Source organism: Wolffia australiana, chromosome 18, assembly GCF_029677425.1.
Source record: "Wolffia australiana isolate 7733 chromosome 18, ASM2967742v1".
NCBI classification, from domain to species: domain Eukaryota; kingdom Viridiplantae; phylum Streptophyta; class Magnoliopsida; order Alismatales; family Araceae; genus Wolffia; species Wolffia australiana.
This window is the reverse complement of record NC_135852.1, coordinates 7,365,252-7,388,513: the sequence shown is the minus strand read 5'-3', so window position 1 is coordinate 7,388,513 and position 23,262 is coordinate 7,365,252. Positions and strand designations below refer to the sequence as shown.

Genomic DNA, 23,262 nt, shown 5'->3' with positions numbered 1-23,262 from the left:
TCCAGACAGGACGGTTTTCGTCCACTCCGACGGAAAAACCATCCCGTCCGCGTCCCTGCACTGATTCCGATGTTGGACGGGACGATCTTCATCCCGTCCGGCCCATCGTCCACGACCCGGACGATCCGGAACTAGAGAGTGCAAGGACGCGGACGGGGCAGTTTTTTTGTCCCAGGACAAAAAAATCATCCCGTCCGCGAGGTTGGACGAAAATCGGGACTGAAACTCATCCCGAGACCTCCAGACAAGACGGGTTCGGACGAAAAAACCGTCCCGTCCGGAGGTCTCGGATGAAGAAACCGTCCCTGCACTGATTTCAGACGTCGGACAGGAGGATCTTCGTCCTGTCCCGTCCATCAACCACGTCCCAGACGATCCGGAACTATATCCCCCAACGGACAGTATCGGTTCTAACCTGTTTAACAGGTCCATCATTAAGAGTCTCAAATCTCAATTTTCTTATTAAGAATTGTAATAATTGGATGAACCCTTAACGGGCCGGGGGGGGGGGGGGGGAGCCCGTTTAAAAAAAACCAAGGAAAGAAAAGGGGGCGGAGTCTAGAATGGCGCGCCGGCGGCAGCTCCTCTTCCTGGGCTTGGCGGTCCTCATCGCGCTGGCCGTAAGCTCTACCCCGAGCCTGCGACAGGGCCGCGACCGGGCCTGCGGCGCGCTGCTCAACGCCGTGGTCTGGGCCGCGGACCGGCGGTCCTGGGCCTGGTCGAGCCAGGCCCGAGCCTGCGGCTACCGCAAGCGGACCGGCGATCTCCTCCGCGGCGCGCGGATCCTGGTCGCGGGGGACTCACAGGCGCGGCTCTTCGCGCTGGCCATGCTGGGGCTGGTCCTCGAGCCACCGGCGCTGGAGGCGGCCCGGTCGGGGCTCGCCAAGCGCCACAGCGACTACGCCGCGGCGGACCGGGCGACCGGCACGCGGCTGGACTTCGCGTGGGCGCCGTACGAGGCGAACCTGACCGGGCTGGCGGGGGGGGGCGCGGACGTGGTGGTGATGGGCTCGGGGCTGTGGCACATGTTGCACGTGGGGGACGCGGGGGAGTACGGGAGGGGGCTGGCGGCGGTTGGGGCGGCGGTTAAGGGGGGGAGGTTGTTCTGGCTGGGGTTGGCGAGGGTGGTGAAGGGGAGGTTGGGGACGGAGGAGAAGAGGGAGAGGATGGGGGGGGAGGCGTGGGAGGCGTACGAGAGGGCGGCGAGGGGTAGCGGGCTGCTGAGGGAGGAGGGGGGGCCGTTTGTGCTCGTGGATTTGGGGGGGCTCACCGCCGGCTGCGGGGAGGCCTGCGCCGAGGATGGGCTGCATTACGTGGAGGGCGTCTACGAGGCCGCTGTTCAGGTCTTGCTCAACTCGCTCGCCGCTGATGGCTTCTCCCCCCGCCATTGAACCGGCTTAGCTCTTCTCGTTTCCTCTCTCTCTCTCTCTCTCTCTCTCTATCTATCTATCTATCTATCTATCTATATCTATCTCTCTCTCTCTCTCTCTATTCGTCTCGCTAGATCTCAAAGTTCAACTCGCTCGTCGCCGATCGGTTCTCGCCCCGCCATTGAACGGGTTTAGAGTTTCTAGTCTCATCTCTCTCTCTATCTCTCTCTCTCTCTATCTATCTATCTATCTATATCTATCTATCTCTCTCTCTCTCTCTCTATTCGTCTCGCTAGATCTCAAAGTTCAACTCGCTCGTCGCCGATCGGTTCTCGCCCCGCCATTGAACGGGTTTAGAGTTTCTAGTCTCATCTCTCTCTCTATCTCTCTCTCTCTATCTATCTATCTATCTATCTATCTCTATCTATCTCTCTCTCTCTCTCTATTCGTCTCGCTAGATCTCAAAGTTCAACTCGCTCGTCGCCGATCGGTTCTCGCCCCGCCATTGAACGGGGTTAGAGTTTCTAGTCTTATCTGTCTCTAATTCTGTGTGTCATCTCGCTCGCTCTCTATTCGTCTCTCTGAATTTCATATCTCTCTCTCCATTTCTCCTTCTATCTCTCTCTCCGTTTCTCCATCTTTCTATCACTCCACAGCTCATCTCATCTCTCTCTATCCATCTCTCTCCATTTCTCCAGCTATCTGTCTTCCCATTTTGCCATCTATCTCTCTCCGTTTCTCCATCTATCTCTCTTTCTCGCTGCATTTATCCATCTCTCTCTTTCTCTCTCTCTCTCTCTGCATTTATCCATCTCTCTTTCCCTCTCTCTCTGAATTTATCCATCTCTCTTTCTCTCTCTCTCTCTCTGCATTTGTCCATCTATCTCTCTTTCTCTCTCTCCATTTCTCTCTTTCTCTCTCTCTCCGATGGGTTCTCCCCCCGCCATTGAACCGGCTTAGCGCTTCTCGTCTCCTCTCTCTCTCTCTAGATCTCAAAGCTCAACTCGCTCGTCGCTGATCGGTTCTCGGCCCGCCGTAGGACGGGCTTAGCGTTTCTCGTCTCCTCTCTCTCTCTCTCTCTCTCTGTGTCTCATATCGCTCTCTATTCGTCTCGCACTCTCGCTGAATCTCAAAGCTCTCTCTCCATTTCCCCTTGTATCTCTCTCTTTCTCTCTCTCTCTCTCTCCATCTCTTCTTTCTCTGTCCATCTACCTCCATCTCATCTCTCTCTCCATTTCTCCATCTATCTATTTCTCCACATCTCATCTCATCTCTCTCTCTCTATCCATCTATCTCCGTATCATCTCTCTTTCCAATTCTCCATCCATCTCTCTCTCTCTCTCTCCATTTCTCCGTCCATCTCTCTTTCTCTCTCTCTCCAATTCTCCATCCATCTCTCTCTCTCTCTCTCTCCATTTCTCCGTCCATCTCTCTTTCTCTCTCTCTCCAATTCTCCATCCATCTCTCTCTCTCTCTCCATTTCTCCGTCCATCTCTCTTTCTCTCTCTCTCCAATTCTCCATCCATCTCTCTTTCTCTCTCTCTCCATCTATCTCTCTTTTTCTCTCTCTCCATTTCTCCTTCTATCTCTCTCTTTCTCTCTCTCTCTCTCCATTTCTCCTTCTATCTCTCTCTTTCTCTCTCTCTCTCTCCATTTCTCCTTCTATCTCTCTCTCTCTCTCTCTCCATTTCTCCTTCCATCCCTCTTTCCCTCTCTCTCCATTTCTGGGTCTATCTCTCTTTCTCTCCAGCTCTCCAACTCTGGCTCTCTCCCTCTAAAACTTGAATTTTGAAGGACCGACTTGTAACCAGCTGCATTAGTTAAAATAATGTAAGATATTGACAAAAAATTACCAGCCAGAATGCACGAGTCATCACCAGCTAATCTTAATCGCAATCCAGATTTAAATCCTCTCACAAATTCGTTGATCCACAGAATTTTTATATGCCAATGCTAACTTCGAAGATAATGAGAATTCAATCCCCTTGTTGATGAATTAGGATCTCCGGTCTAAAGATTAAGTAGGTCTATTTTAATTAGACATCCACTATAGCCCAAGATTCACTAAAGAACAACTTTTGGCAATCTTGTACATGTAACTAAACCAAATGTGAGTGTAGACTAGTGTAAGGCCCCCAAGTAGGTGTCATTCATGCACATATGCCTGCGTGTTTATTGTGAGGACATGTTTGTGTACTCGGACTCAGAATAGTGGATCAAGTCCTTAAGCGAAAACACCACACTCATGTTGGGTGGTGCCACCCAACACAAATCTTTAAAACCAATACTCGTTAGGTTCTCTTCGGCGTGCAAGCGAGTCAGATCAGGTCAGGCTGCGCGCACATTGTGCGTGTAGGGCGCCGAGAGTGCGTGTGCACAGATGCCAAGTGTCATGCGCACATGTGGTGCGCGCATGCTGGGCATCAGAGATGCAATCATTGTGCGCCATGTGGGCTGCACGCGCATGTTGTGTGTGTGGGGTGCTGGGCGAAAGACATCCCCCCAGGAGACTAAGGCATTGACGCACAAAGAGCGCCGAGACGGCTACATGGCGTGTGGCGCCCCTACGGGTAATGTTGGGCACGTGGCGCTCAACTTGGGGAGCTGAGCACGCCGGCGCCTACGCAGACCAATGGGCACAAGCGCGATGATCTCAACACGAGTGCTGGTGGCATGTGAAGCATCAAGGTTGGGACGTATTGGCGAGTGCACTGAGGGCCATGACCCTCGGGCGCATTGCGCCTGGTCAGGGGCACCCGTGTAGCGGCGGTGTCGACAGGCCCGCGTGCGCGAGGCAGCGGGCCTCAAGGCACAAGAGCACCACTACCCAAGCACACGATGCCTTGTCTCGTTACTTTGGTATCATCTGATATAATGTAATATTATCTGATATAATGCAATGACCCAATTCATGAATGGGGATTAGTCCCTACCCTCTCTCCTTGAACTCCAAGCATTCTAAAGCTACTGCAAGAGACTTCTGCTATATAAGCAAAGGCTGCTTAGTGTTTCAACTCAAGCCTTGAGGCCGGCACACATTCAGTCTGTGCATTGTTCCTAGCTCGAGATTTGACCGCGTGACAACTAGTCATAGATCATGATTACCAAAGATAACAAAGTGTATGTGCACCTTGATTTGAGATGGATTATTTTTTCAGTGAATGATGTTTATTTATGCCAAAAATCCCTTGAAGTTCTATCCAGTTACTCATTGGCCTTGGGTGAACCCCCTAAGTCAAGTAACTACCATCCAAACTCATTGGTCTCCTCTAGAACTAGACCTTGGATTTGGTTGATTTTTGCCATGATGAGTGTATTGGTGATATATTGGCATGCTAATCAAACTTGCATTCCACATCTTGTGCGATATAATTGAAGTTCATATGTTCATGCAATGTCAAAATGAATCATGATGAGATCATAACTCACTAAAGGATGCTGGAGAATGAGAATGACATCAAAATTTAGAGTAGTTATGTCTATTATGGCTCCTTTGATTACTATATCTGATATCATGTCCATTGGTGTGAAGACACTGAGGACAGATGGTGGGAGCTATTTGGAGAATGATTTTAATGAATTGATCCATATGAATCATTGGACATTATTGTACTTAACATTAATTCAAGTCGTATTTGTATAAGTGGTCCTTAAACCCAATAAATCAAAAACACTTTATGAATGATTTTTTTTGTATTTTGAGTATAACCTACAAGTCTCTGATCATGAGGTTCTAAATTGTCCTCATTTGGATGTATCAACAAGATGACGAACATGATTGTGTAGTTAGTATGAGATGGTTTGCCCTCAATATAAGAGGATATAAGCTCAAGAAATAATATCTAATAACCATCCTTAGCCATGGTTGTTGAAATATAAGAAAAATTATTTATGCATCAACACTAGCTAGAATGACTGATTAGGGTTTGACTCTTAAATATACCCCAAGTCCTTCAGAGTCTTCTGCGAATGAGAGATTATAACTGATGATGGTAAGGTTTTAACGAGAGAGTTAACATACTCATTTTTATATTCTCGAACCTAAGGTGTAACTTAGTAATTCAACATGTTGATTTATCTTTGATTAATTAATCTATGTGTTAATTTGATTAATTAATATATATGTTGATATAATTAATAAATAAGGTCATACAATTATGGTTATTGGGAAGTTATAGTTATTATATAAACTAATACAAAGACATTAAAGTTAGACATACAATACTTTAAAATGTTCTTGTGGATATACTCCAAGTTCGAGGAACTTTATGAAATTCTATCAATGATGGTCACTTTTATATGTAATCATCATGAATAGTACAAAAAGAGGGGGAAACCCTCTTTTGATACCCATGTGGTTCTCGAGTGCCCCCTTTTCTTCTTTTTTCGCTTCCTCATTGTAGGTTCTAGTGAGACTTATTGATGACTAAATACCGGATAAATTACATATTCAATTTGTCCAAAGGTGACGTGGTGCATGTTTTGAATTTAAAGATTATTTTGTGATTTGGTATTCTACTACAAATTAAGTTTGAATAAATTTACTCGATGCCATGATTTATGATAGGATAGCCAGATTGATCTATGCATAATACATTCAAAAATGACTTGTGACTAGAGGACTAATGGTAACATCTAGATCAGTTGGTATATGCCTCATTTCTGTCATCATATACCCTTTCTAATCCACATGTGCCACTTAAAGTTCCATCCTTTCATCTAGAAAGATACATTTCATAGCATTCTAAATGCATATAACTCATATGTCCATTAACCCATCTCTTTAAAAAAAGTTGAGAAAAAATAAATCATTCATGATTTGCACACACGTGCCTAAAGAAAAGTATGATTAATAAATTAATTGATTTCCTTGAAGACGAGTAGGGTTAGTCTATGAAAAGTAGTAATATCAATAAATGCATGAAAATTAAAAATATGTATATGCATTGAATGCATTGAAATAGAAATAATACATGATAACATGTTAATAATTTAGGAAGTATGAGAAGAAATGATGGTATAGTTGTGCATAAAAGCACATTCTCATTTTATATAATCAGAATTGCAGAAAATAACTCTACCTATTGAACCTACGTTGTTGATAACCCCATTCAAATTTCATAATAACTGGACACATGATGACTTGTTAATCAAAATAATTAGTGACAGTGAAATTATTTTAGAAAAAAAGTCATACGGATGAGTCAAGGCCAAATCAACAGGAAAATACATGATGATTTTAAATCAAGCCAAATTTAATGAATAAATAGGAATATAGTATTGGAAGTATATAGGGAAAAAACAGTGAGATATAACAGAATGAATTATTATATTAGGACAAGATCCAAGTATAATGATCACTAGACTTTTACCATGCATTATAAATATTACTATTCTAAGGATACCCAAGATGAAGATCAAAATATTTAGAAATAATAACAATATATGATCTTAAGTCTATGATACAAATGATTTATCTTGTGGCCATTTGTGTAGAGACACTAAGGACAGATAGTGCATATTCCTTGCGACAGGATTTCACTAAATCGATCCACCAGATTCCCTAAATGGCATTATATCAAAATGTTAACCAAGTTGATTCATGTCATTGTTGTGCAAGTACTCTTTAGATTCCAAACATCGAAGACATCTCATGGATGGACCTTTATATTTTGACTACGTCTTATGAGTCCCTAATTATGAGATTTGAATTAATCTTAACTCAAGTAAGCAAAAAGATAATGAAGGTGATAGAGTGGCAGAGATGGGATCATTCACGAGTCCCTGGATAGTATAGTAAAGATATTGGAGAAGACATTATGCATTGAGATATTATTATCATTTTAGTGTAAATAAAGAGGCAATATGTATGAAATTAATTGAATGTTATCATGTATGCCGACACTTAGATTATTGCTAGTCCCCAGGAATCGTTGATATGCCTATTGATAATCCTTCCCTTGAGCATTTTGTCTCATTCTAGAAAATGGATTTGGAATTCAAAAGTCAAGAAAACTATCCTTACAGCTCACAAAACTAACCCCTCTTTGATGGTCCTTGGACATTAGAGGTTTCACTCCACGACTCTTCTTCCCACCCTCCATGACTCCTTACTTCTCTCCCTCTTCACCAAACCCCAACTTCATCTTTAATACCTCCATTTGGCCAAGAGATATGCGTGCCCCGGTGATCACTCTGGCTTGATCTTCTGCAGAAGACTTCCTCCTATCTGAAGTGTTAGGGTGTCTTTCACAGATGATTTCTGAAAGCATTAGTACTAACTCAGATGACTAATTCGGGTTTGATAGTTGACCATACCTTAAGTCTCTTGGAGCATAAGCTGGATGAAGGATTATATGCATACATTAATAGATGACAAACAATTGCCAAAAGTGAGTTGATACACACCACTTTACATCTTTTAGAGCAAGAGGTGTAGCTTGGCACCCCACATGTTGGAGACTCAACCTATCCATTGGGTTAAATCGATCCAATATTAATTAATCTATATGATTATGTGGTTAATTAATTTTGAAAGATAATAAACATTAATAGTCGGCTAGCGTAGTAAAGAAGACTGATACATGGGACTAGAGGGCACACACAAATGGTCTTTTGGACATCGGAAAATATACTTAAGGTTTGGGATTGTATGATAAAACCCCACTTAGTATAAATAGGGGAAGGCCCTGAATGAAATTCACCACGCCAGAATTGTTCAGGGGCCTTTCTCTTCTTCTCCTCCCTTCTCTCCTTAACTCCTCTCCATTCATGGCGTGATTGGAACAACGTAACGATAACGATGGAGGTTGAATAGGTGTTGTTAAGGTGAAGGTGGATATTCGACATGTGCCAATGATCGCGTGGATACATCTAGAGGCCGAACACATGAGCAGTTTGACTCGTTTTGCTTGAGGATCCAAGAAATCATGAATGCAGTCCCGTGCAAAGACGACTCTATTTAATTTTATGTTGGTGCCATTACGATTTCATTTAAGTCATTCACTGTAAATCATTTTGAGTTGTTTGCCTTAATTAAGGCCTCTAGAAACCAACATGAAGATACCCCCAAGTCATTGATCAAATATGAGTTATGAGAGGTTATCAAGGGTGTTTGTACCTAAAGTCAAAGCATGAGTAGCCAAAATATTGGAAGAAGTGGATGAAACTGCCTTAATTTATTTATGTTCCATCTTGAGCGGAGATAGGTGGATAGCTAAAGTGGTAAGAGCTATGGTTGAGCAGGTATTAGAGAGAAGTCCGTGAGCTCATATGCAAAGGCCTAATGACCAAAAATGGTTGATCAATGATTGATTGGTCTACCCATAATGACCACATGGAAGAAACTGATTCCTTATGAATCTACGACCATGAACTCCATCTTTGTTATGACATCCAGCATCGCCCTTACAATGGGTTGTAACCACCATGGTAAAATGATCAGGGAGGGAAGTTGGTGTATTATAATATGCATGGGTCGAACGATGCCAATACAGAATTGTAGTGCCAACAACAAGATAAATGATCTAGATGAGGCAGTGATACTAATAGGAGTTGAGATCATAGTTGTAAGTCAATGGTAGGTTGGATGCCACTCAGTTGTGCCCCTAAATTTACCCTCGGTAATATCTCGAGAGGGTATGTGGGTTAATAGTGGCATGTTGAGGAAGGAACAATTAAAGCATGATATCATTTTCAAAGAGATATTGTAGAGGAAAACAATATTATTTTTAGTGTGAATAGATATTCAAATATCTTGAAAGTTTGAGAGATGTTCATCTTGTTGACATATTAAAAAGTAATTGGCTAAAGGGATGGCATAACATACATAAATGTATAATATTAATTTTAGTGTAGAGGAAAGGGATGGTGGAGCATATATAGATATTGTTGAGGAAAGAAAAATTACTTCTAGTGTGAATAAATATTCAAATATCTTGAAAGTTTGAGAGATGTTCATCTTGTTGACATATTGAAAAGAAATGGGCTAAAGGGATGGTGTAACATACATAAATATATACTATTACTTTTAGTGTAGAGGAAAGGGATGGTGTAGCACATATAGATATTGTAGAGGAAATAAAAATTACTTTTAGTGTGAATAAATATTCAAATATCTTGAAAGTTTGAGAGATGTTCATCTTGTTGACGTATAGGAAAGAAATAGGCTAACGGAATGGTGTAACATACATAAATATAGAATATTGTATATATTAATCTCTTATCTCTTGTAATAGTACATGGGAGAAGAATTATTCTTTAGGTCTTGAAATGTTTAATGTTAAAGGATTTTGCTACAGTTGAATGAGAGGTATCAAAATGGTGTGAACAATTCAGAAATCTCCTGATTTTTATTTTATGTGTTTTTTAGACCTCATAGTGTCTGCTCTAGAAAAATAAAAAAAATTGAAAAAATGGCTTCCTCATTCAGCCCTCATGTTAGGAAATCAGTGGGTAGAAAAATTTACACTTGCCACCTCAAAACAGGACCTAACCCCTTTTTGCCCAGACATAAATATATTAAATTATAATGGAATATTATATACATTTTCGTCTCTTTTATAAGTTATTATCTCTTTGGTTTTATTATTTAGATTGTTTTTAGTGCTTGTCATTTCTCCCCGACGGAAACTAAAAATGTGGAGGGAAATATAATAAAAGACAGTAGCCCGAAAAAATTCAAATGTAAGTATTTCACTTCTTTTAAACACTATTTCATTTCTTATGCTCCACCAAACTACCATTATATCCCTACATTCCACCAAACTCAAAATGAAGGAATAAGGAAAATGGTTTGACCTTTAAAATATATAAAAATTTTAATTAAAAACTACTCTCAAGATGCATCATGGTAGTTTCGAGTAATACGTAATGCACAAATATATAAATATTATCAGGTGACTCTCATCATATCAAATATAACTACACATTAGATGATATTGGCTATTTTATAGGTCCTTGGTCATTAATTGAAAAAAAATGTAATTAGAAGTAAAATGCTTTGTCCTTGGTCTTTGAATTTATTGCCAAAGTATATATTTTATATGCTCTGTCCTTGGTCGTTAAGTAAGTATGCTAACTTTGATATCAGTGATTTTGCCTTCGCATTTAAATAGGTATACTGGTTTAAGTTAACTCGAGAATTATCAAGTCAGATTATTAGGTGAATGTACATTTATCTGTAAATGACAAAGTTGTTATTCACCTTGTTATTAGTGGTCAGCTCTTCAATTAGTATGTGAAATAAAACCACACATTGATCATAAAATTGTCTATTTTAATTCTATAAGCAAACATCCATAAATACTAAAACAAATATAATAAATAATTTTAATTATCCTGGGCACACATTTTAAATACTAAACCAAAAGCATTTTCTTAGGCATTTCAGTGTAACCATCAAACGCCAATGCTATGTGCACTCGACCAACCACTTTCAAAAGAAAAATCAAATGCTACATAAATACCTTAACAATATAATGATATTATTTAATATCATGAATGCCTCAAAATTATATTATTTATGTAGTAAAAAATCTCATGTTAGGAACCAAAACTGAGGACACAGCTTTTAACTTTATTGGTGAAGTATAAAATTTGTATTAAAAAAATTCACTGAGTTTTTTACATAAAATTTAGAATATGTTTTGAAGGGTAATTATGAAAAAAACATCAAATTGCCGAACTCAAAGTTAATAAAGTCAAAACTTTGAAGAAACTAATTGACAACTCCTTAGCAAAAGCCTCGCCATCAATAATATATCTGAAGGCAATATATTAGCGCCAGAATATATTACAAAATAGGGTTCTAAATAAAATTATTCCCAATTATATACATATTAACTTTCCAGTTATGGGGTTGATGTCTTATTCTATACGGGATCCATAAGATGCGAGGCCATCATTCTTTTTGTCCCACGTTACAGAAACTATTATAATACTTGATATGAGTGAAAAATAATTAGTTTTGACAAAAAAGTGATTATATTTGCTTTCTTGCAAAACTCAATCAACGGTAAATTTATTCCATTTACATAGTAGACAACCATAGCCATCCATCCAGAAGATGCAACAAACATCCGTGATTAGCTTCATATCACATTGAAAATTTAACCATCTCAGAACGAAAGTGAGATTCTCACTATGTAATTATTCAGAATTTAACAATCTCGTTGTTTTAAGAAAAAAATTAACAATCTCACTCTAAACGTGATATTCTCTCCCATGGTCCAGTGACAACGTCATCTAATGATTAGCAAACATAGTTTTATACCATACTGAAAATTTAACAATCTCACGGTGAAAGTGAGATTCTCTCCCTGTCCAGAGACCACACCATGTAATTATTTGCAAGCTTAGCTTTATATCATAATAAAAATTCAACCACATTAATGTGAAAAGTAAGATCCTTTCGCATAGTTCAGGGATCATATCATCTAATGATTAACGAGATTACCTTTGTATCTTTTTGAAGAATTAACCATCTCACAAAGAAAGTACGATCCTTTCCCATAACGGAGATACACCGTCATCTAATGATCAACAATTTTAGCTTTATATCATATTGAAGAATTAACCATCTCACTATGAAAGAAAGATCCTTTCCCATAATGGAGATACGACATCATCTAATGATTAACAAGGCTAGCTTTATATCATATTGAAGAATTAACCATCTCACTATGAAAGTAATATCCTTTCCCATAATGGAGATACAACATCATCTAATGATTAACAAGTCTAGTCTTATATAATATTGAAGAATTAACCATCTCACTACGTAAGTAAGATCCTCTCCAAGAGTCCAGGGGCCACATTATCTTAATAACTAGGATAGTTTTTTATCGTATTGAAAATTTAACAATCTAACGATGAAAAGGAGATTCTCTCTCATAGTCCGGAGACAACACCGTGTAATTATTTGCAAGCTTTGCTTTGTATCGTAATAAAAATTTAACCGTATAACACTGAAAGATAAGATCCTTTCTCATAATGCAGATATGACATCATCTAATGATTACCAATGTTAGGCTAATGATTATGATATTAAGCTAACATTGTTAGCTTAATATCATAATTAAAATTTTAACCATCTCACAATAATAAGTGAGATCCTTTCCCACAGTCCAGGGAGCATATTATCTAATGATTAACAACGTAAGCTTTATATCATATCGAAGAATTAACCATCTCACTACGAAAGTAAGATCCTTTCCCATAATGGAGAGATGGCCTCGTCCAGTGACTAACAACGTAAGCTTTATGTCATAATTGAAAATTTAATCATCTCGCAATGAAAAGTGAGATCCTTTCCCAAAATCCAGAGATCACATTATCTAATTATTAACAAGGCTAGCTCTATATCATAATAAAAAAGTGAACCATCTGACAATGAATGTAAGATTCTCTCCCATAATCTAGAGATTACATCATCCAAAAGATCAACAAGGTTAACTTGATATCATATTAGAAATTTAACCATCTAACTATGAATGTAACATTCTCTCCCTTAATCCAGAGATTACATCATCCAAAAGATTAACAAGGTTAACTTGATATCATATTAGAAATTTAACCATCTAACTATGAATGTAACATTCTCTCCCATAATCCAGAGATTACATCATCCAAAAGATTAACAAGGTTAACTTTATATCATATTAGAAAATTAACCATCTAACTATGAAAGTGAGATTCTTTCCCACTATCCAGAGATCGCACCATCTAATTATTAAAAGGCTAGCTCTATAACATAATAAAAAAGCGAACCATCTGACTATGAATGTAAGATTCTCTCCCATAATCCTGAGATTACATCATCCAAGGTTAACGTTATATCATATTAGAAATTTAACCATCTAACTATGAATGTAACATTCTCTCCCATAATCCAGAGATTACATCATCCAAGAGATTAACAAGGTTAACTTTATATCATATTAGAAAATTAACCATCTAACTATGAAAGTGATGTTCTCTCCCATTATACAGAGATTACATAAACCAAATTATTAACAATGTTAACTTTATATCAGATTAGAAAATTAAACATCTAACAATGAAAGTGAGATTCTTTCCCACTATACAGAGAATACGTCACCCAAATTATTAACAAGGTTAACTTTATATCACATTAGAAAATTAACCAACTAACTATGAAAGTGAGATTCTTTCCCAGTATACAGAGATTACATCACCCAAATTATTAACAAGGTTAACTTTATATCTCATTAATAAATTAACCATCTAAGTATGAAAGTGAGATTCTTTCCCATATACAGATATTACATCATCCAAATTATTAACATGGTTAACTTTATGTCACATTAGAAAATTAACCAACTAACTATGAAAGTGAGATTCTTTCCCAGTATACAGAGATTATATCACCCAAATTATTAACAAGGTTAACTTTATATCTCATTAATAAATTAACCATCTAATTATGAAAGTGAGATTGTTTCCCATTATACAGAGATTACATCATCCAAATTATTAACAATGTTAATTTTATATCACATTAGAAAATTAACCAACTAACTATGAAAGTGAGATTCTTTCCCAGTATACAGAGATTACATCACCCAAAGTATTAACAAGATTAACTTTATATCTCATTAATAAATTAACCATCTAACTATGAAAGTGAGATTCTTTCCCATTATACAGATATTTCATCCAAATTATTAACAAGGTTAACTTTATATCACATTAGAAAATTAACCATCTAACTATGAAACTGAGATTCTTTCCCAGTATACAGAGATTACATCACCAAAATTATTAAGAAGGTTAACTTTATGTCCTAGCGAATATTTAACCATCTCTATGGAAAATGAACTATATTAGTGAGATATTAAAAGGTGCATGTTGGAAGGCTTATTATGGAAAGCAGAAAGTTACACTGTAACGGAGGAAAAATCCAATGGTCGAGTCAGTAGCTTCGGCGGAGGGGAATCTATTTCTATCGGAGGGTTAGAAATCCGGAAATTTCAGTTCCGTGAATCGGTCAATCGAGGGTTTTCAAAATAGTAGCTGGACGCGGCAAGCGCAGGAGATCGGTCTGCTCATGTAGGTCGGCGACGAGCGGATCGACGAACGCTCTTTCTTTTACCCATTTTCGAGCGGCGATCATCGGAAAAGTTTGCGTTCTGCGTCGGAAAATCTTTTATTGAGGTGCTTTCTCTGCAAATCTTTGCTTTGTCTTTATTTTGCTTTAACAGTTGTATTAGATTTTCTTATGCGCCGGTTGATCTGCCTTGTGCCGGTTAGATCACGAACTGCGTCTGTTTGTTTCACCTTTTGAATCGCGAGGTCGCAAATGTACTGTTAAAGGTTTCATAGCGCGCACTTACATGCCGTTTTCCTCGTCAGATCGTTGCCTAGAATCACGATTTTGACTGTTGCTTTACCGTGGTCTTGAATCTACTGCTAAATGGTTCTTATCGTGCTATTTCGTCGGTTGGATTCAAGTATGTATGCACGCCGTATTCTCTTACTAGAGCTTTGACATGTGCTTTATGGATTTGAAAAATTTTAGAGAATGTCTCGCGTGGAAGCCAACTGGGAGAGATTGGTGAGAGCGGCGTTGCGGTGGGAACGGTTGGGATCAGAGGGCGGGGGAAGGTATGGGAGTGGCATTGCTGGAAGCGTCCCGTCCTCACTGGGAAATAACCTGCACATCGACGAGATTCTGCGAGCTGCTGATGAAATTCAAAAAGAAGACCCGAATATATCCAGGATTTGTAAGTACCAGCTCTGTGAATTTTGATTTGTTTTGGAAAAAACTTATTTGTTACTCTTGCCAGAACGGTGATGACACCTTCACCGACTGATCTGACATGGAATTCACCTGATAATATTTTTATACGAAATTTCGTTAGAACCTATGAAATTGAAACGTTGATCATCAGGAACTAAGATATGATCAGTCAGCAATAATGTATCTTCTCTGTTTCTTCAAAAAAAATAATATGTCTTCTCTGACCTTACTGATTTAATTCAAAAATAACATCCTTGTTAAAGCAAAATCGTATGGTATTCTCTGGTTGGGAGACAGGAGAGGTATTCAGTCCTAGGGAGCCAGGCATTGTGTTTCTTCCCATGACGTCATATATTATTATGGTTGTTAAAATTTGAGTCTCAACCGAGCCAAGTCGGCATTTGTGGGATTTGGACTCTCTTCAGTGGAAGAAACACAATGTGCCAATATACTAGGCACACCTCGGGGTTATCTACCAATGAGTCATCTAGGTCTTCCACTGACAGGGAGACGTATTTTAACCACAGAATGGCAGTCAGTGATCGAGAAGGTGGAGAGGCAGTTGGAAGGCTGGCAGGCTAAAGTACTATCAAAAGGGTGTCACTTGGTATTACTGAGATCAGTGCTTTCAGCGATTCCAATGTTCTACCTATCGGTATTTAAAATACCATCAGTATTGACAAGGCACCTGGAGGGACTGATGAGTATGTTTCTTTGGGAGCCATTAGAGAGGATGGGTTTAAGGGGGTCCCCCTGGTGGCATGGGAAGAGGTCTGCAGGCCCGTGAAGCGAGGAGGGCTGGGGATGCTCCACATAGACTCCATGAATCTGGCACTTCTGACCGTACGAGTGGAAAGGATTGTGTCATCAGCGGAGCGCGTCGTCTTCAATGTCCTTAGAGATAGATATGGCTCAGAGTCTGATTGGGGGAGAAGGTGGGTTACAGTTTGAGGGGATTACCCCTTTTGGCGCAGTCTGCGTCAAAGTATACCCCACATCTGTGAATTCATTGACCCCAGATTGGCAGACGGGGCCGGTTTTCGATTATGGACTGATAACTGGTCCAATCATGGTGTCCTGATGTTGAAATATCCAAGACTTTTTGCTCAAGTGGGGAATCCAAATGCCACAGTTGATGAACGCTGGGACGGAGCTTGGGTCTCCATCATGAATGGGGCATTATCGGAGCCACGGTTTGAGGAACTGATGGGGCTACAAGAGATCCTTTTGCCTATCAGACCCTCCAATGTTAATCGAGATGGTTGGATGTGGTGAGGGTCGTCTTTCTCGGTGAAGGATGCATATATGAAGATTTGAGGGGAAGCGGGGGTTGATACGGTAACCAACAATTCATGCGCCATGATGATGAGGCAAAAAGTTCCTCTCTAAGTGTGGTTCTTTTGCTGGCTATTGAGACGACAAAGATTGATCACACGGGTTTTTCGGAGGAATTGGAGCCCGATGGCTTCCATCAAGTGTCCCATGTGCGCCCAGGGCGATGAAGACTGCTCCCACCTATTCTTCACATGTCAGTTCGCCCAAGAAGCGTGGGCATCGCAGCAGATACCAGGGGTGAATATCTCCTCCGAAGAGGAATTTTGGACCTCAGTCACGGGTGGTAGGTACCGGAGCAGGCTGGAATGGGGGAGGCTACTTTCGGTGCTATGGGCATTATGGCTGCACCAAAATGAGGTGGTATTCAAGGGTAGGCGGGCGTCAATGGAGGGCATTATTCACAACATTGAGGCGCTAGTGTCTTCTTGGGTTGGAGGGGAATGATGGGTGGACCATTTCGATCATATCTGTATCTTGAATGTACATAATTTTCATTGTCAATGGTAGCAGGTTGGCCACCACTTAAGGGTGGTCTTCCTTATTTTCTTCAAAAAAAAATTTATCATGTAGCGATTTAGCTATGAGACCTAAGCTAAATCACTACATGATAATTTTTTTTTTTAAATCGTATAGTGATTTAGCTTGTTCCCTCGTCTCTCATGTTCTTCCTCTATACTACTGGGAGATTAGAGTTTTGGTCAAAACTTGTTAATATACCAGCTCGGTTAAAGGCTTTGAAGTGATCGGCAGAACTGACAGATGAGCTTTGACTGATCATCTGTAAGGCCCATGCTGGAAATTTGAACAAATTTTTTGAATGATGAGAGTGAGATCACCCTAGATCAGTGATTGTCCCAATATGATTAATATATATATCAATAAATACAAATGTGATCCAAGAGGTCCCACACCCTCTGTTCACGTCCCTCAGAACCAAAATGAGATGAGACTCTCATCATCTTGTACTATCCTGTACAAAATGTGATGCTGCCCTTCTCTTGTAAATAACCTCATTACAATGCTGCCGTACAGCCAAAGCACTACAAAAACCTGTCCGCGCTCCTGTCCTTTTAAATGATACCAAAAAATGTGCATGTCTTCTGAAGTGTCATTGTTTTATTTGACTAATGTCATTCAATGGTATAGGCACATCTTTGCTTTAAATATTTTTTTATATCTTTCTTCTACATTATTTTAATGGTTTTGAAAGTATTTCTGCATTACAATCTGAGTTCCCACTCTCAAAAATTGCCATCCTGAGGATTACATTTTATTTGTCCTATTTAATATTTTCAGTGTGTGAGCATGCTTATTCATTAGCTCAGAACCTAGATCCCAATAGCGAGGGTAGAGGTGTTCTTCAGTTCAAGACTGGTTTGATGTCAGTAATCAAGGTACGTAATTTTATGAAATGAAATCCATTAAGGTCACTAATATCTATTCTCATCTTTTATTATCATATTTGTAAGACATCAATTGTCTTTTGCGTGATATCTTTTGTCCTTCTTTGAGCTTCCTTTTAATATTAATTTAATGCTTACTTATCGTTTGAGATCGTTTACAATATAGGCTAATTCTTTCCAATTTTATTTTAGCAAAAACTTGCAAAAAGGGATGGTGGGGTCATCGATCGCAGTGGGGACATTGTACGTTTGCAAGAATTTTACAAGCAGTACAGGGAGAGAAATAGGGTAGACAAACTGCGTGAGGAAGAGATGAAGATGAGGGAATCTGCTCCCTTCAGTGGCAACCTTGGAGAGTACGCCTCGGAATTTTCATCTTGTTGTCAATTACTTAATTTTCATTCTCTTAATTTTACTCAATAATTTAAGCCCATGAATTTTCTCGCGTTTGTTGATTTTATCGCTGGAAATTCCTTGCGGTTCTCCATTCTTTAGTCTTCTGGGGGTCTTGTGATTAAAATTTGAAAAATATTTCACTTATTTTTTCATTAGATGATCCAAGTTTGTAAATTTTCTAGCCCAGGTTATGGAAATTCCAAGCGGTTTTCTTTTTCTTCCTTTTGGGTGTCGTGTCTGACAAGATGCCGAGGATCGTTGAAGTGCAGATTGAGAAAAGAAGGACAAATTTTATTTCATTCAAAAAAAGTACATAAGGGAGCCTTTTCATCAGTACTTATAGGAGCCATTTGGGCAGTCGCCCAACGGCTAGTTTTAGCTAGCCGTTAGCTTTTTGCAGTGGCCCCCACTGTCTCCTAGTGGGCCCGATAAGGTAGTATTTCGATTTGGGCCTTTTTCTCTGGGCTTGGGCTTTTCTCTGGGCAACACATATTTCTCAACAGTGTCAACAAATTGAAAAAACATTTATTTGGGTTATTCTTGGTCTCCTTATGTTTGTACATAGTGTCTGATGGTATTTCAAAAGTCACTTGGTAAGAACTTTATAGGGCAAGCCAAGATGAATATTTGGAATGGTTGAAGTGTGTTTTCTGTTATGTAGTCCGAGGGTAAAGTCTCCAAATGGGAATGAGGTTAGCCTGTAATTCCTCTTCTAAAGTAGGACAGAGGATATTTTCTATGGCAGTCGACTAGAGTTACTGGTGAGGAGCCAATTGATAACTGGGAATTTTTTATTGGAGAGGAAACCACATGGTCTTCGATAGGGGAATGTACTATACAAAAGTACATTATTTGGAGATGAACAAATGGCTGATTAGATACTATTCAATGATCTATGAATAAAAAATCCCATGAAATTAGTACCCGTTGGCTATTTTGGATTGTTTTTGTCAGCCATGTAGCGTAAATGGGACATCATAGGGAGAAATATTGAATGGGCTACACAGGAGCTTCTGCGCTTTGGTTTGCCTCTTGATTTTATGAATATGTTGATCTGTCTAGGTATGAATGGGGCATTTTCACCGACTGTAGTTCATTGTTTCTTGGTTTTTTCCTTTTAAAAAAATTGTCAGTCCAAGTGCCGCAGAAAGAACGATGATTTACCCTTCATGACTTTTGGTCACTTTGTCCTTGAGTCTTGTCAGTGATGGAGATCTGGTCTTGGCATGTTCATTTGTCTTTATTTTTTGTGAATGATTTTTTTTTTTTTGAACAATAAAGAAGATCACCCAGCTTCGTGATCCTCCGTACACGTGGACAGGAGGGATCTAGGCCAAAAAGAAATGGCCCATCATGCCCCCATACCCTCCACCTCAGCCAGGACCAAACCAACAAAACATAAGTCTCTCCACTTCATTAATAGCCCTGTCCACCGACATTGCCGTCCCTTTGAATAAGACCTCGTTGCGGTGGGACCATATCACCCAAAGCACCGCGAATCTCAGCCCCCGCTCCTTGTCAAACCCATGTTGACGCCGTGGCAGTGTGGCCCATAAGACCGAGCTCGACGTAATCTCTGCAAGCCCCTGGCTAGCCCATATCGCACGAGCGAGCCAACGTTGGAAAAAAAATGCTCGCACTCCTCTTCCTCCTCCGTACACAGAAGGCATAATGATGATTCTGCCGGGAAAAACCTTCGACGTCTCACGCAGGTCATTGTCCGCTTCCTGGCGAGCATCCAGGCTAACACCCTAACCTTTAGAGGTATCTTTTGCCTCCAAATTGAGCGACATGCCCCTAAGATGATTGGGTCCTCATTGTGGTGTGTTCTCAACCTCTGGTATACTCCTCGGCTGGAGAACGGACCCTATGCCCATACCCACCCATCTGTCATCCCCTCCATTGGCCTCTAGTTGCTCAGTATTTGCTGAAGGCTTAAGAAATCCTCCACTCGCTGATTAGATAAGATGGCCGCAAAAGTTGGACACCACACACCATCCCAACACTCTTCCACCAAAACTTGCCAATGACGGGCTAGGGCATACAGATGAGGGAACAGGTCTCGAAATCGTCCATGCGACGTCCAATTATCCATCCAAAACCTAAAGCCGGCGCCATTCCCCAATTGGACCCAGAAAAACTCCCTAACCAAGGGGAACACCTTCTTCATCCCTCTCCAAAAGGCCGACTCCCCCCTCACCTTGTCCATCAAATTCTCCCAACCCAAATTGGAGCCGTACCTGTCCCTTACTACATCCTTAATCAAGTCATCATCCGGTCCCACGATCCGTGTAACCCATTTCGTCAGTAGAGCCACATTCAGTGTATCTAGGTCAGGTACTCCAAGTCCACCCTATTTAGTTGGCGTGCAAATGTCATTCCATGAGACCAACGCCATGCCACGCCCCTCCCCTGCATTGGACCCCTTCCTAAAGAATCTCCGCATGAGCCCCCTAATGCGTTTCTTAACACATACCGGAATTTTAAACACGGATAGATAAAAGGTTGGTATTGCTGATAATACAGATCACAATAGCACTAGTCTCCCCCCTCGCGACAGAACTCTTATTTCCATCCCTCCAAGCGTCTCTCCACCTTCTCCACCATTGGTTGCCAATCTGCTTTATGTAGGTTACCGACAAATAGGGCTAGCCCCAGGTATCTCATAGGCAGTGATCCCACTGGCGTTTCAAGCGCACTGACACACTGGGTCCCCTCCTCCGGCAATAGACCAAAACCCACAAATTCTGATTTTTCTCTATTGATGTGCAGTCCTGAACAATCTGCGAACACCCGCAGGAGTGCCGCCAAATTCTTGGCCTCCTCCACCGATCCCTCGATGAAGAACAGTGTATCATCAGCATATTGTAACAAAGGGATGCCCAATGGTTGGCTCGGCGTCTGGAGACCTCTAATACTACCCCTCCCACATACCAAGGATGTACTTATGGCTAATACATCAGCTGCCAGAACAAAAAGCATCGGTGCTAGAGGACACCCTTGTTTGATCCCTCTCTGCGGTCTAATCCACCCCCCTTCTGGGCATCCATTTACCAACACCGCAAAAGACTGAGACGTCACGTATGCTACACCCATTTGATCCATTCCTCCGGGAAACCCCTCCTTCGTAACGAAGCCCATAGGAATTGCCAATCCAGAGAGTCACATGCCTTCGCAAAATCTACCTTCCACATGAACCCCTTGGTCCCATTCTCCTTCCACGAAGCAATAATCTCCCCTGCCAAGACTGCACAGTCAACTAGCTGTCTACCGGAACAAAGGCAGACTGAAACGGACCAACCAAGTCCCCAAGCACCCCTTGTAATCGATTGGCCGGTACCTTTGCAACTATAAGATATATGGAGTTGGAATGCGATATGGGCCGGTCGTCGCCTACATTTTCTGCTCCTTGCTGCTTCGGTAGCCAAAATATGAAGGATTTATTTATCCTTTCCATATTTGCTTGAGGATTTCTGAGCTCCCCCCCATCACATCCTCTTTGACCTCATTCCAGAACTCCTTGTAGAAAAACACCGGTATGCCGTCCGGTCTCAAGGTGCCTTCGCCATTCAATCCTGCCATAGCTGCCCAAACCTCCGCCATATCCAAAGGCCGCACCAAATCATCTCTCTGACCTTGGGTTATTTGGGACGCCCCTTGGCCCGTCCACCGCCATCTGTTTGGGCCCCTCGCCATGACATCGAACGAAAGTGCTCCGCCATTGCTCGACCCACTGCCTGTGTGCCGGTAAGCCTCTGTGATCCGACCTTCACTGATAGAATCTGATTCACTCTCCGTCGTCCATTTGCTACAAGGTGGAAAAACCTCGTGTTGGCGTCACCCTCCTTTATCTAGAGCTGCTGGGACCTTTGTCTCCAATCCATTTGCTCCTTCCTATCTTCCTCTGCCACCACACATCTCCGCCTCTTTCGTTCCTGAATCTCCTTAACCATTACTGTCCGATTGTTCTCCACCTCGTCCAGTTCTCTAATCCTTGTGAGGGCCTTGATTCTCACTCTACATCTCGCCTCCCTTATCCTCCTTCTGTAGCTTTCCAAGTGATCTCTCAACCCATCTATGCGAATTGCCAATCTATTCGGCCCTGGCTCCTGCTCCGAATGTGTCCGCCATATATCCTTTACTTCCTCTCTGAACCCCCCTTCTTGTAGCCATGACTTGTCAATTTTAAAATATGTGGTCCGCCCATGGCCCTCATGAGACTGCCACATGATCGGTGTATGGTCCGATATAGGTCTGGACAAGGCTCGTACATCTGCCCCCGGGAACCTCTCCATAAACTCCACTGAGCATAGCCGCTCTCTCCGAACTCCGCCATGTGTAGCAACAATCATTTGGCATCATCTCCTGCAAACCTGCTGCCGCCAAGAAAGCCCAGAACTCCTCCAACCCCCGGTCACGCCCCCCCTCCAGTGGGCCTATCATTGGTCTCTAGCGTCACATTGAAATCCCCCCCAAACAACAGTGGCATCCCTCGAAACTTATCCACAAGTTCTGCCAGCTCCACCCATAGCCCCTCCCTCAAGCTGGCGTTCACTGGTCCATAAACTGAAGCTATGACCACCCCCAGACCATCACTCCTTGTCAACCTTACTGCTGCCGTAAATTGACCATGCCATGCCTCCTCCTTCCTAAAGATCACCTCGTTCCAAGCAATCACCACCCCTCCTGACCGCCCATTTGCATTCACTGCGATGAAACCCTCCAGCAAACTCCCTCCAACCCCATGCCAGTCCCCTACTCCACAATCCTCCAACATCGTCTCCTGCAAACACACCACCGTGGCAGCCGACTCTCTTAAGTATTTGTCCAAAATCCCCCTCCTCTTGGCATCCCGGAGCCCACGCACATTCCATGATATGCATCTCATGGAACCTGGCACAAACCCCTCCCGTCCTTTTGAGTCTCCGCGAATCCTCCGAGCACACCCACAATTGTGTCTCGTGTCGCATCGTCATCCTCGTTTGCCACGCCTCCC

The 23,262-nt window shown here is 41.4% G+C and overlaps 3 protein-coding genes across 4 annotated transcripts in view; 2 read left to right on the top strand and 1 right to left on the bottom strand.

The window, feature by feature from the left end:
- Positions 1–563: 563 nt before the first annotated feature.
- On the top strand, positions 564–1,391 carry LOC144714827 (protein ALTERED XYLOGLUCAN 9-like). The gene has a single exon (XM_078589619.1). The coding sequence runs from the start codon at positions 564–566 to the stop codon at positions 1,389–1,391; it is 828 nt and encodes a 275-aa protein (XP_078445745.1).
- A 12,890-nt stretch (positions 1,392–14,281) lies between these two features.
- Positions 14,282–23,262, top strand: part of LOC144715335 (callose synthase 9-like) — a 93,321-nt gene continuing 84,340 nt past the window's right edge. The window contains exons 1-4 of one of the 2 annotated variants that reach the window (XR_013584576.1): positions 14,282–14,546; positions 14,911–15,115; positions 17,764–17,861; positions 18,063–18,226. Coding sequence is in view for 1 of the 2 variants with exons in the window: in XM_078590281.1 (XP_078446407.1) it covers positions 14,914–15,115; positions 17,764–17,861; positions 18,063–18,226 (464 nt within the window). In the remaining variant the exon portion in view is untranslated. The remainder of the gene's footprint in view (positions 14,547–14,910; positions 15,116–17,763; positions 17,862–18,062; positions 18,227–23,262) is intronic. The other variant, XM_078590281.1, reaches the window with a different exon arrangement.
- On the bottom strand, positions 20,176–21,368 carry LOC144715273 (uncharacterized). The gene is made up of 2 exons (XM_078590207.1): positions 20,949–21,368; positions 20,176–20,619 (listed from the first exon to the last, which is right to left on the bottom strand). The coding sequence occupies exons 1-2, from the start codon at positions 21,360–21,362 to the stop codon at positions 20,176–20,178; spliced, it is 858 nt and encodes a 285-aa protein (XP_078446333.1). The 5' UTR covers positions 21,363–21,368.

Excerpts from the sequence above, each read along its gene's own strand:
- LOC144714827 (XM_078589619.1), top strand. The coding sequence starts at position 564 with ATGGCGCGCCGGCGGCAGCTCCTCTTCCTGGGCTTGGCGGTCCTCATC.
- LOC144715273 (XM_078590207.1), bottom strand. The coding sequence starts at position 21,362 with ATGGGTGTAGCATACGTGACGTCTCAGTCTTTTGCGGTGTTGGTAAAT. Across the intron at positions 20,620-20,948 it reads TCAGTGCGCTTGAAACGCCA|GGTGGACTTGGAGTACCTGA; the intron begins GTGGGATCACTG and ends CCAACTAAATAG.